This window comes from Miniopterus natalensis, chromosome 3 (genome assembly GCF_054644295.1).
Source record: "Miniopterus natalensis isolate mMinNat1 chromosome 3, mMinNat1.hap1, whole genome shotgun sequence".
NCBI lineage: Eukaryota > Metazoa > Chordata > Mammalia > Chiroptera > Miniopteridae > Miniopterus > Miniopterus natalensis.
In genome coordinates this window covers 19,382,442-19,396,904 of record NC_142083.1, presented here as the reverse complement: position 1 = coordinate 19,396,904, position 14,463 = coordinate 19,382,442, and the positions used below count along the sequence as shown (strand labels likewise).

The window sequence follows — 14,463 nt, the reverse complement described above, 5'->3', positions numbered from 1 at the left end:
GATGACTATTAATTGACTAATGCGTGGGTAGAGTATGCAGCGAGGATATGCTGGACAAAGCAGTGATTCAGGTCCTGGGCAGGATGGAGAGGGATGGCTGGAGATTTCATCCTGCTACTTAAGAGTTTAAAACTTGTGAAATGTATATTTCTGGAATTTTCCATTTTATATTTTCAGGCCTCAGTTGACCATGGGTAACTGAGACTGCTGGAAGCAAAACTGCGCGTGAGGGGGGATTATTGTACTTGAAATGTTTACTCCATATGGTCAGTCTCCCTCTCTGGAATGCATGCCCCTGAGGGCAGGGATTTTACTTCTTCTGTTTACTCTTTTGCTCCTCACCAGTCCCTAGAACAGTGTCTGGCACCTGGTAAGTAATTAATAAATATCTACCGTGTTATTAAATGGATAAAAAAAACAACAAATCCAAAATCTGGTAGAATCGTATGTGTTACAGCACTTGTTCTAACAAAGTTGGGAGTCAGGAATTAATAAAACACTATCACATGCCAAGAACTTTGAAACTGTAACTTGATTTAACCTTCCCAACAACATTAAGGAGTTAATACATATGGTATCACTGTTGGTCACGCAGCTTAGTAAGTGGCTGAGCTAAAATTTGGACTCCGGTCTGCCTGTTGCTAAAGTCCATGCTGTGCCCCCATCCTTGTGTTTTCTGAGCACCTCCTTACTTTCCGGTACAAGATACTCCAGTCTCATATTGTATAAGAATAGCATCGTATAAGAAACTGGTTCCATTTATTGGGGAATGGTGTTGGAAACCAAGATCTGGTGCTAGATGAGCTTTTTATTACTGGAGTGTCACCCTAAGGCCTTCTCAACAGAGCTAAGAAATGGATGATTGTATACTAACCCATGAGTAAGCACAGATCTATAAGTATTCCTGTGTGCAACCATTTGTATCTGTCCTAAGAAAACATGAGTTTACACTGATGTTTCAAACACTAATCCAATATCACATGGTTCATTCTAGCATATCCTTTGTTAATCACTCTGTTATTAACACAAATCTACTTGTTTACTGTCTGTCCCTCACCATCAAGAATTTAAATTTAGAAGCAGAGGTCTTACCCGTTTTAACAAACTCTGTAGCTGTAAGACCTAGAACAGTGTCTGCTAAATAGCAGTGGTTAATTTGTTGTATGAGTGAAAAAATAACCAATAAGAAAGTATTGGTTACGTAATTCACAGTAGAAAAACAAAGATAAAGTATTTTGAGGCCACCCCTTGACATGAGGAAAATAGTTTTCTAGACCAAAAATAAACACATATTAATCCATCTCGATGCCCTGTTGCATTACTCATCTCCATGCATTCATCATCTCCATGCATTCATTATCTCTTAGCACTGATAACCTGAAGAATGGTCGGTATTTTCTCCTAAACTTTACTCTAGGAGAGGTTCAGTCATGTTCAAAATGAAGCAACATATTTCTATCTCAAATTTCCTTTTCTGCAACAGATACTACCTTTAGTCTTAGTAAGGTGCAAGACAGAAAGAACAGACAGAGAGGAGGTAGGGAGACTCACCCCCATTCTTAGGTGTTTTACTGAACTACTCAAAAAGGTTTCAAAATCTCCCCCCATCGTCCAACACGTGTCACCCAAAGCTACCCGACGAATTTTGGTAAAACTGGTTCTAATCTTGTTGGTTTTGCATTTTTCTACTTCTTACTACTGCTTCTCAAATTGCTGAAAAGTCTTGTCTCGATGTGGAAAATGCCTTTAATGGAAGCTATGGCAGTATGACCGAGAGTCTGCTGTGAAAGGTAAAGACAGTTGGAGAGGGGACTGAAGGTGGAACTTGAATGCAAATCCACCTTCAGTCCCCTCTCCAACTGTCTTTTTGATTTGAGCTTGGGCATGCTGGGTCCTAGAGAACGCAAACATGGGTAAGGACTAGCACCCTTATTCACTGTTTATTTCTCTCCGAAGGACTGGAGATTCCTCCTGGAAACCTCCCATCTACTTGTCCCCCCAAAACTAAGGGCGCGGTATTGTCAAGAAAAGGAAGAGACGGGAAGAGGAGAGTAAAACAGACATTTACCGAAGGCTCCATAAGTGCCTGGCAAGTCCTATACTCTTTTCTACTCTACAAGCTTTTGCTTTTCTGGTGTTTTTTTTTTCCTTTAAATTAATGAGGAGGCGACTTACATGCATATTTGTGTTAAAAATCTGCAAATTTAACATAGGAAAGAAATTAATACTGGAGTTCAGGGGGGAGGGAAAAGAGTAAAACTATTTCCTGTGGCTTCTGGAATGTTCTTCCACACAAATTAAGTAAAATCCACGGATATTTGTGAGAGATGTTATCCTTTTTAACATCTTTTTTTTTTTTTTTTAATAGGCCTGCCAAACCAAGGCATGTAAATTTCTTTAAATAGTTCCTTGTTTATGGGAGCTATTCTGTAACTCAGAGTCATGACACAAATGAGTGTCACGGCACAACTGCAAGTCCATATATAACAAAGGAGTGCTGGGCGAAGAGAGGGTTCCTGTAATACGAGCTAGACGCATATGGGGAGGGCGCCTGAGCCCAAATTAAGCCTTGGCCACTTGCACATAATTAGCATACCAACAGAGAAACAAAACTAAAAGGCACATTAAGGCAATGGAACTCTGTTACTATGATCAGGAGACATTGCCCAAGTGTCATCAGTCAAAATGAACTATTTCGAAGAGAGAAAAACTGGAGAAAGCAGGATTTTTAGACGGTAATTTTCAGAGCATACCACACCTAAAGGAAAGATGGAGCAAGAATGTCTCCCCAGTAGGTTCTCTTATTGACTTTGTCCAGACAGTGAGGCTTCCAGGTTTCTTCATGTCTCCCCACGTGACTGCTTCCAGCCCACCTCTGTTATATGGGATTTCATTTGGTAAATCACATAGAACAGCTGTTGGACGATGACTTATGTTCACAGGGGAGACACTGTGAAATATCCAGGGATACAGAAAGCACGAGTCCCACGCCGTTTTCCTTGGCGGAGTCCTCAGTGTCTGCCATCCATTTACTCGTAATTGTAGGTGATTATCTCATCAGTCCGCTCCCTGCAGCTCAGAAGGATCGGAAGCACTCTTGCTTGGCTCTCAGAGTCATCCTACTCTCCTCTTAGAAAGTCCGAAAATAGAAGGAAGCCGAGTTTCCTTTGTTCCAAGCTCTTCAGCAAACATCAGTCACATCACAGCAAAGCCACACGCCAAGGCTAAGCAGGAAATGCGCAAGGAGGAGCTAGTCTGTTCTCTGGCCGCATCTCCCTGTGTTGGAGAACTGCATTCAGCAGCGGAGAACCATTTCTGAAATTAAGTTACAACTGTACAAACCGCTCATCAAAACAACATATCACCTTGTTTTCAGCCAGGTGGCAGATTTCACACCAAAAAATCATTCCAAGTAGACATTCTTAGCAGCTCATCTATAGATCCATGATCATATAAAATTTCCAGCAAATTATTTGCATTCTCTGAACAAATGCTAAAGAAAATCCTTCAACCAGTGACAACCTCAAGAAAGCAAGTATGTCACACATGGGTAATTGCACATTCACTGAGTCTTTTTTCATGACATTTTGTTTTTTGAAAAGAGCAGATATGTCTCACTGGAAACTTTTTAATTCTAGGTTTTTAAAAATAGATCTCACTCTTAAAGCTTTTTCCTGTGGTCTAAGAACTGAATAGATTTGCCCAGGCAGAATCATAATAGGATTATCAGAAGATCAACTTAGAAGTTGAAAATTGACAGCCAGTAGATGGCAACTTGATTTCCTTAAGTCATTTTCTCACTGCAGAAATATGAACATGATCCCCCTTGATTCGGTCTACCTTATTAAAACATTCATTCATCCACAAATATTCACTGAATACCCACAAAGTGACCAAGAAAGTGCATCTCAAGCTATACTGGCCTGTGTTACATAATTTGTTCTAAAATATGTTCCCTGCACTACTATGCTTGCCCTCGTAGAAGGCAAGTCTGGAAACCCCAAGAAAACTAAAATAATATCATTTTAATACATTTGAAAAAGGATATTCTAAGCATACCTCCTGGGCTGCAGAGAGCCTGGAGGACCTGATTTAGGGATGACGAACGTAAGTACAGTCCAAAGCTCACTGAGACAAGAGGGTGGCCTGTTCCAGAGACACTGAAGGCTTATTCTGAGATGTCCCTGCCTTCTGCTTCTGACTTAACTGAAACTATTGGAAATTTAAGATTTCGGTCTGAGACAATCAAGAAACTGTTTAGAAGACACAATGGCTTTAATATTTAATATTAAGGAGTTAATAGCATTTTGTTATAGAGCTACAATACCACCATTATCTGAATGATATAAGCTTATAATGACTTCACTGAAAATTACAAAGAAGCACATAAAAATGTTTAAACCCTTCACCCACTGAACTTTGTAAGAGGTCGGAAGACACCTAAGTTCATATCAATATGCCAGTCATTTAAGTCAAAGGTTGGCAAACTACCACCAAATCCAGGTGGGCCAAATCCATCTCACCCCCTGCTTTTGTGTTGCCCACAAAAAATTTTAAGTGGTTGGGGAAGGAGGGAATCAAAAGAAGGACTCTGTTTCCTGACACATCAAGGTTATGTAAACTTCAAATTTCAGGTGAACAAGTAAGGCTTTACTGGAGCACAGCGATGCCATTCATTTATGTAGTGTCTGTGACTGCTTTCCTACTGGGACAGTAGTTTGGATGACCCTTAAAACCTAAACTATTTATTATCTGGCCAGAGAAAAGATTTGCTGAGCTATGATTTAAATGACAAGATAAATGTTATCAAATGAGGACATTTTGGAGCCACAACAAGGTTCCTCTACCCAGTCACTGCCAAATATTGCCCCTAACTTGCTTTGACCAATGAGTCTGCCCGGATCCACCCAGGAAGGAGTTGTTTCTGCTACATGTGGCTGGGTGGAGGAGCCAATAGAGCAAAGAGAAAGATGTCAAAAGGGAAATATACTTAAAAAAAAGAGCTAGAAAAATGTAGAAAAGCAGATCCATGTGGAGATGAAAGTTCTGGAGAGTATCATCTATTGGGAAATCATCCCAAATCTTCTTTCTGTAAAGGGTAAAAGCAAACAGCACACAAAGCCCTAAATGGACTCCAGCTTTTTTAACTACCAACTAAGAGCCATCTGACTTTGAGACAAACTGTAAAATCATGTGGCCTACACAATAAATACGACAGCTACAAGTGAGAGGCAGAGTATAATTTACATATTTAATTCAGTAGAGAATCATTAATCTGCTCTAGTGAGTAAAATGAAATTTTATGCTTTGAAAATTAGTAAGCAAATGAAAACAAAAATAATTTCAAAGGCGAGCAAATTGCCTTGTGATATGTTCTTCATTTTGACATTTTTAATTACCTATAAAACCTGCCAGTATATGCATTTATATATTAGATTTAACACTGCTTCTCAGTTGTTCAGACATGGCAATGAAAAGCTTCCCCTCAGCTTGTCATCTGCTATTAAACCGACAGAGAATATTAGTAACAGAGGGAAAGTAAAAGAAAAGTGGCTCACTCACCTATGTCAACCAGGTTGTACGCATGAGACATCTGAGTCCATCAAACGCAAATGCCTTTAAGTGTCTCAGAAGCCAGCATGCAGTGCCGATAAAGTTCACGCTCTGATGTTTTTCTTAATCCATTTCTAATCATAGTCGGTTTTCAGTGATAATTTGTCAGCTTCTCCTAGTGCACTGGCTCCACCATGAGAACGACTTAATCACTTCTGAAGGTGAGAGTACCCCTTTCATGACAGAGCCCCATTTAGGAAAATGATGACTCCCGGGTCCTAAAGAAGTCAATTAAAATTCTTTAAAGACTTTACAAATACATCTAGAAGCTATATCTGAGAACATATGCCAAGATGAACCTAACCTGATGCCAACTTCCTCTCTAATTCAAAACTGTCATGATGAATCTCAGGGTTTTAAGAATAGGATAGAAATAAAAATACTCTGAAGTCATTTTCCCTCCTAGGAGACTCTCTTGTCATTCTTACTGCTATCAGAGGACCTGACAGCACATTGTAATTGTTCAAAGGAAAAGCAGTAAGAAGGCTAATAAGAATGTTAGAGGATAGTAAAAATGGCCAAGGCCTAATATCTGCAAGGTATATGGCCTACATCTCAATCCCTTCCCAGGCAAGTCTCCTCCAAGTCCTTTCCTCTGCTGTTCTGAGTGACAAAGGAGGAAGATGGAAATCTGCTCGGTCACCTGCCTGTGCCCCTTTGTGAAGTCCCCCATGGGTTCCTGGGCTTCCCCAACTCCTGCCCAAGTGTAAACAAACAATGGCTGCTGAGCACCCTGAACAGCACCACCCTGTGCTTCGCCACACAGGAAAGCATCTTATAATTCCAGCAAAGATCCACAGGGAGGGACATCCGGGGGGTAAATATGCTCCCATGTGCTGAGATCACTATATCTCATTACACCCGATTTTTAAAATGCTGATTCATTCATTATTTATAGTAACGAATCAGAAACTGAGATGGGCTGTCCCAGGAAAAGGGAGCAAAAATCCAGGGATAAAGAATGAAATGAAGAGAGGAGTCACTGATGTCACTTAGGTGACACAAGACTGAAGAAAACCACAGGGACCTGTGAGCATCACTGTGGCGAGCAGCTGAGGGTCCCCATCCCTTTGAACATGTAATAATCAGAGTCAACACTAAAATGTGCCAGGAGCTATTCTAAGTACTTACATATATTTATGTGTTTCATTCTCAAAATAATGTACAAAATAGGTGTCATTATTATCTTTTAAAGACGAATTAACTAAGGTACAAAAAATTTAAAGTAACTTGTCCAAGGTCATAGAGCTGTTACCATCCATTTACATTGTGCTTTTCCATGTTTAGGAAGTGCATCCCTTTGCTTCCAGCAAGTTTTCCGTACAGTACTTTATCTAGTAAATGCTATCTCTTTGAGCATTCATATTTCTTGACAAATTATTGAAAGCATTCACAAGTATGAATATAGCTTAATTCGTTTACAGTATCACATCTAAAACTATATTCGATCTTATGTTCTCACATTTAACAAATTTTACACCATCCTATGAGATTCAAAACAGAATTGGCTTTTACTCTTAAAATGTCATCAATACATCATCTTGACTATGTTAATCAATAAAATACATTCTAGAAGTAGGTATGAAGGTAAAGGCATGTTAATGACTTCAAATGTCTTGATTAACTCCTACTGCTAGTGATACAGCAATTAATATTTTTAAATGTTATAGAAGATACATTAGTTTTCTACTGGGTCACATTGTTGAGCATCACGGAAACCCAATGAAAAGGGGTGGTTTAGACCCAAATGTTCAAAGGCTTCTAATCTTAATGAGAAAAACAAATAAAACTAAGGTTTTAGACTCATTACAGCATATCTCCCTCACACACACACCTGCGTCCAGGTTAACTGCTCCTTTCCTGTGTGTTCCCATGTCCCTCTGCACACCAGGAGACACATCAGGTAATAATCTCTCTGAAAGTGCTTGAAGATATGCATCAAGCACCACTGACGGAGTCAACCTCCCACTCAGTTTTTTAACCTTCTTTGTTTCTGAGCCCTGGGAGGGAAATTATGGTGGGTGCCTATTGACCAATCTGGACCAAATGAAGACCAAATGCAGAGACCAGAGTAAGTAAATAGAGCTGTTTTAAAGGCTAGCTCCAATGGTAAATTAAAGATAGCTACTCTTTTTAAAAAAAAAAACACAGGGCAGACTCAGAGGTAGAGCTCATTTTCCCTTTTCTTGAGTCTGAGTTGGTCTTGTGACATGAAACTGTCTCTCCCAAGATTGGACCTTAAAGAGATCTGTGACTTCAACTTTCTTGGAACCCAACCCAATATTGTGAGACATCCAAGTCACATGGAAAGAGAACTGAAGCACAACTTGACAGCCCCAACTGAGCTTCCAGCCAACAGCCAGCAACAAGACAAAGTCAAATGAGTAAGCCGTCTTGGACATTTCAATCCAGTCAAACCTCTGGACACTGACGGCTCCAGGCCAATACCACATGTGGAGAAGAACTTCCCAGCTGACCTCAATCAACCCAGATTCTTAAGAGATAATAAATGGTCGTTGTTTATACCACTAAGTATTTGAGATGGTTTGTTATGCAGCAATAGAGTCAAAGCCTTTCTAGACCATCTTAGAGACCAGGCTGAAACCAGTTGCTTCTTGACCCAAAATCATGAGGGTGGCTATGGTGGAGCTGAGAACACTTTCCAGTATAAAGCACGGTGGCTAAGACCATGGACCCAGGAGCCAGACTAAGTTTGAATTCTGATTTTGCCTCTTACTAGATACGTATCTAGAAGTTACTTCACTTTCCTGTGCCTCAGTTTCTCTTTGTGTAAAATAAAGATAGTAAAACTACCTACTTCAAAAGTTTGTTATGAAGATTAAATATCGGTATCAGTACACGTAAAGCACTTAGAGCAGTACCTGACACAGAGTAAGTATTCAGAATATGTTCTCTCTTCTTATTATTTGTCCTCTATTCTGTTTTACATCCAAGAAACCACCCCACCCACTCAAAGCTATGTGAAGGCTCTATACTTAGGACAGAGGGCTATGGAAAGTGACAGTGAGGGCCACAACATACTTATTTGATCCTGCACCATGATAAAATAGATCTCTGCCATGCCATAATGACTGTAATAAGTGCTAAATCTAATTGGCCTCATACCAGCACAGGAGAAAACCAAAACTCGGAGTAAATGCTCAGTTCCTGGGTCATCCGTGACAGAAATGCCAGACAATTAGTCAAACTTTGAGTATAAACTACTCCCAGGTATAAGGATCCACACATTGGGAACCTTATAACTGATCTCTGTTCATTAAGAATACTGAGCTTTACATAGATACAATGCAGGCCTAGAGAGCTATTTTCTCTGGCACAATCTAAGCTATCATCATCACACTCATCAACTTTGTTTTTAATTATTATTTTCTAGTTCACTGCAACAAACAGATCAGGTTACAGATCATGGTAGTATTTGCATAGGTCATAAAATTAATCCTAAATGTTTAGTAAAACTGGGTTAATTTATTGTTTTGGCTGCTTATTGTTTTGTTTTTTTTGGGGGGGGTTGTGGCCATATCATATATATACTTTGGGAAACTGCTTTTGTTAAAATAATTATTAAATATTTTAATGAAGCAAAATATAGTGGCAATTAATTCATTTTACAGTAAGATAAGAATTATTAGTAAATTGTATTTTTGCCCCAGCACTTTGTCTCTTCTATAGTTTAAAGTTATATCAAGAATCTATACCTACTTACTTCAAAAGTAATCATCCCAAATGAATTAACATATAGTAGAATAAGACTAAGTTTTTGAAATACTTGGCATTCTATCTCAGCTCTTCAATATCCAACCACAGCACTTCTCATGAGACTTTTCACTAGAGCCCCAAAGCTGTCCATTTGTCATTTCCATGTATTTCTATTCACAAAATTATTGTAGATTCAATTATACTATTCATATCCTGATCTTTGGACATGGTTTCATCTGTTTTTCAAGACAACTATGATGGACCCATAAATTTATACCCAAGGAGCTCAATCAATTAGAAGTTCTGGGGAAAATGTGTCAGGTTCATGCCTATCTTCAGCATGATAACATCACTCATCCACATTAGTTATTCTTCTTCTTTTCAAATTAGTTATAAGCCTTGGGTCAGCTTGAGAAAAATTGATATTTTCACTTCATGCCTGATAATCATGCCTTAAATGGTGACTACCAAAGATGCAAATTAACTGCAAATTATGTAAAAGATGCATAAATTAAAAACTATGAAATTTAAATTATTAATGCAGTAATAATTCGGCTTCCAGATTTCTTCTGCAGATGCTAACAGTGTCACTATTTTATATCACTGAATGCAAACTAGGGATTTTAAATTGAAACAGGGAACATCATAGTTTAGGACTTTGCCTCTTAACTTTTCAATTCCCTCTTCCTTTCCCTTGCGTTTCCTCCTTTGTCTCTGTGCTTCGAACTCTATTCTTTCGTGTCCCCTTGACTTCAGCCCTATGTCACTACCGGAGCTTGTCAATTACACACTCTTCTGCTTTAGCTTAAGATGTCATCCTCACTATTTTGTATGTTACAGTACATCAGTGTTTCCAAAGGACTGAATCAGTTCGATCATGACAACAACATAAAAGCTTGTTTTTCCAAAGGCATCTGTATGTTCATGGGTATTGTGTTGTTATGTGATTACACACAAAAAGTTTAAGAAAATATACCATTTCAGTAGTATTATTCATAGTCACTACTGGGAATACTTCTGTATCCACTATGTAGCTGATCACAGCAAAGAATGCGAACAATCAAAATTGAACTGTGGAAAAAAACTCATGTGAAAAAGAAACTCTAGCGAAGTTAAAAAGTATTCAGATTAGAACTAGGTTCTAATAATTATTCTTTGAATAAGGGGTCAACCAAAGTTTCCAGACTAGTAACATTTTGCTCTACTTGCATTTGTTTTCCATAAATTGAGCTCATCCAGGGTTTCAATGCTTAAATTAACAAAGTATTACGAAAATAAATTATGAACATCTCTAACTAATAAAATCGATTTAGTTGGAGTAGAAGACATTTTACCAACTTGCCCTTGTAGAAAGAAAGATGGGTACAATTTCATCAATAAATAACAAATTAATAAAGTAAACCATTTGCATAAAATGTATTTTGAGTTTCTCACATAAAGATGTCACAGATTTCTCAAATACATCTCTACAAATTCTAAATCTTGATTTTTACCATGATTTGTATAAAATGTTTTTAAGTAACGTATGTAAATATCTCTAGTAATAACTTAATTCAAGTGCACTTATGTTTAGCAAAATTATTTCAGGGGGGAAAAAGTCACAAACGTTTACCTGGCAAGGTTGTTTCATTTTAATGGCTATGACATGGTATCTGTAACAGCAGAGTTCACAGGTCCAGGAACCCCTCTCACTGATCCACTTTAGCAGGCAAAGCTGATGTGTATACCGAACTGACCCGTCACACCGGCAGGGGTTCAGCAGCTCCCCCTGAAAAGAAAACAGCTCAGTGTGAATATTTATGCTTGTGTCTCTATTTTTAAAAATCTAACACTTGCATTCTTTTCTTTCAAAGCTATTTACCCAGAAAGATATCAGCATCATACTCTATCCAAAAGAAGGAAATTTAATTTTTATACCTCTGATGGGAATGAAACTAAAGTCTTAAAACTATTTCAAAGATACTGCTTGGAGTTATGACATAAATGTTCTACCAACATACAAAATGTCTGCAAGATGTAGCTCCCGATACTCTTGGGGGAAAGCTGTACTATTAAATCTCTTTAATAACTTTTAAGTGGATGGTCAGATGCATTTCCTCTGCAGTTATTCTTAATCATTGCTAAAGAAGAAATGCATGGCATCCCAGAAAGTAGCTTGCAATAGCATTATGCTTTTATTTTTTTCTAAATGTAGCATCATAAATATTGACTTAGGGCACTATATTCCTGAAAGCCTGCATATTCTTACGCAATTTCCTCACTTTTAAAAATATTAAACCTAATGTTTTCTCAGACCACACATTTTGTAAGAGTGATATATTATCCTGTTGTCTCCGTGAGTACTCTCATATAACTTTGCATGCACCTCTAATGGAGTTTATATTTTAGAAATGTTTGTAATAAAACATAAAGTACATGGTTGCCTAAACAGCCTTTCTTTCACAGGACCAAGGTACATTCCTATTTCTCTTGTAAAAGTGGAACACGCTTGTCACATCACGGAGATGAAGTCACCAAAATCTGCACTAAGGAAAGATGCGGCCCTTTTGGCTCTGACACGACCCACCCCAGTTTGTACTCTGAGACGATCTGCCCCAGGATGCGTTTGTAGAGAAAGGACATAGGCTCGTTCCTACGTATAAACCAAAATCCATTTAGGAAATAAGAGATGCTGATGGCATTATCATTAAAGCACCTGAGGAATGTGTAACTGTAAAACCAGATAGGAAGAAAGAAAAAAAAAAAGTGTAGATCAAATGAAACCCTGTGTTCGCCACCGGGACGTCTGCATCTGCCACCGCGGAGGGGGAAAGGCGAGCGCGGCCGCCGGCAGCGGACCGGCCCGGGCGCGGGGCCGCCGAGCGGGCGCTGTCCGCGGTGCTGAACGCGCGGCCGTTGCCGGAGAAGAACCGGACCGTCCTCGGCCGAGCCCACCGCCCGCTGCCCGGCCCGCGGGCCTCACCTGCTCAGCGCCCTGGAAGCAAATCTTGCAGATGGGCTGGTGGTGCTGGTGCTGGTGCCCGGCGCGCTGGTCGCCGCCGCCGCTGCTGCTGCTGCTGCGGCTGCTACACACCGAGCGCGTCTCGGGCTGGTCGCTGGAGCCCCGCCGCTCGCCCTCTCCGCCCGCGCCGGCCTCGGGCTCCCCGGGACTGCCCTTCCCCGCCGCCGTTTCGGGGACCGCCGCCTCCGGAAGGCGCCTCGGACCTTCCCCGGAGTCGCCAGCTGCCGACACCTCCTGGCCGGCGGGCGGCAGGGGCAGGGGCGGCGGCGGCGGCTGGTCCGCGCCCCTGCGCCGCGGGACCACCCCGGCCGGCGGCTCGGCCGGCTTCGCGGGGAGCTCGGGGGACGCGGGCGGAGCGGGCAGCGGCGGCAGGTAGCGCGGGGGGCCCGAGGTTGGCTCCCCCGGCGGCGGCGGCGGAGGAGGAGGCGGCGGCGGCGGCGGCGGCGGCGGCGACGGGGGAGGCTCGGCGTCCCCGTTCCCCTCCCCGCGGCGCCGGCCGCCCCTGTGGCCGCCCTCTAAGCTCATGGTGGTGCCGCCGCCGCCCTCCCGGCTGCCCGGCTGGAGGGCCGGGCTGGGGCTGCAGCCGACGGGAGGACAGAGGGGGAGGGAGGGGAGAGGGCGGGAGGCGGGGGAGAAGGGGCAGGGACGCGGGCTCCAGGGGCCGGGGGGCGGGCCGGGGAGGGGACGCGGAGGCCCGGCGGTGGCGGCGAGGCTGCTGCTCCGCGGAGCCGCCGGCTCGGCTCTGACAGAGGCGGCGCGGATTCGGCGGCGCGTGAGAGCCGCGGGGGGCGGGGCGGGGCGGGGGGCCGCGAACGCAGGGGGCGGAGCCGGGGAGCGGGGCAGGGGCCGGGAGACGTGCGCCCGGCGCCGGCGCGGGGCTGGCGCAGAGGAGCGCGGGGGGCGTGCGGGGCGCGGCGTGAGGCGCGGTGGGGACTGGCCTGAACTCGGGGACGGGGGGACCCCTCTGCCGCCGCCCCCGCCGCCGCCCCGGGGCCGCTCACGTCGATTCCGGGGCGGGGGAGCCCTCCCCCACCGCGCGCCGCTGCGGCTCCCGGGAGCGGGGGGAGGGGCGGGGGTCCTAGGCCGCGGGTCCGCAGCCGTTACTGGTGGGCGAGTGGGACGCGGCGGCGCCGGGCGGGGCGCGGCCGACGGCGTGGAACCCGAGACCCGCGTGGGCGCGGAGGCGCCCGAGCCCGCTGAGCAGGGGCGCGGGAAAGGGCGCCTGGACCCGGGGGCGGTAACCGCCTCTTCGCGGTGGCTGCGCCCAGCCCTCGCACCCCTCGCAGCCCTGTTCTTCAAGGGCACGTTCACTGAGCCACCGGAGTCCTAAAAACGGGCGTCTCTGGGACCTATGTCCCGGCTCTGTCCCGCTCACCTCCCCCCCTCCTGCAGTGAGTATCCGGATTTATTTGTAAATATCTTGGGTCGTTAACTGGAGGGGTTCCTCCCAGTGCCACGTTCTGTGGTGGGTGGTCGCTTTTATTATCCTTGTGGAAGGACTGGGGGAGACCTCTCCTGCCATAAAGTGGCGGCATCCTCAGGTCTCAGTTTTATGCGCTCCACGCTCCAAAGCCAGTTTCTACTCTGCAGCTCCACTCGGCAAAACCTCTCTGGGACTCATCTTCCAGTAGGGCAACAGTCCCCTCAGTTCTTCTCTGAAAACAAACTACCTGCAGGGAACCCGACGAAACCCGAGCACATGCACTAGCTTCCACATTCATACGGTGTAAAATCGTAAAGCATCGGGTTTGTGTGCTGCAAGGCGTGTATCCAAATCAGTGGTGATTTCCACCAGTGTAACACTTGAACGTCTTGGGCACAACAGACTCGCACTGGACAGTCATTTTGGCTGCATTTCACAGCTGAGGACCCAGATAGGCAAAGTAACTTGTTCAAGGTCATAGAACTATTAACAAAGAACATTTGAGCTCCCTGACTCCAGATTTCCTGGCTCAGACATAATGATTTTTTTCCCCTCCAATCCTCTCTCCTGCCTCCTAACACAGTACATGTGTTTGATGGCACTGACTCCCCGTTAATAGTTAGATGTTCTGAAATGGTCGAGATAAACTATCAGCTTAAATTAATTTACAAAGTATATTTGGTTAAAAAAAAAAAATGCCCCAACTCTT

The 14,463-nt window shown here is 43.5% G+C and overlaps 1 protein-coding gene across 1 annotated transcript in view; it reads right to left on the bottom strand.

The window, feature by feature from the left end:
* MARCHF11 (membrane associated ring-CH-type finger 11) overlaps positions 1 to 12,856 on the bottom strand; it is a 79,791-nt gene extending 66,935 nt beyond the window's left edge. Inside the window, exons 1-2 of the mRNA XM_087815058.1 lie at positions 12,293 to 12,856; positions 10,943 to 11,098 (exon numbers count right to left, since the gene is read on the bottom strand). Of these exons, the coding sequence (XP_087671184.1) occupies positions 10,943 to 11,098; positions 12,293 to 12,856 (720 nt within the window). The remainder of the gene's footprint in view (positions 1 to 10,942; positions 11,099 to 12,292) is intronic.
* Between the last annotated feature and the right edge of the window lie 1,607 nt (positions 12,857 to 14,463).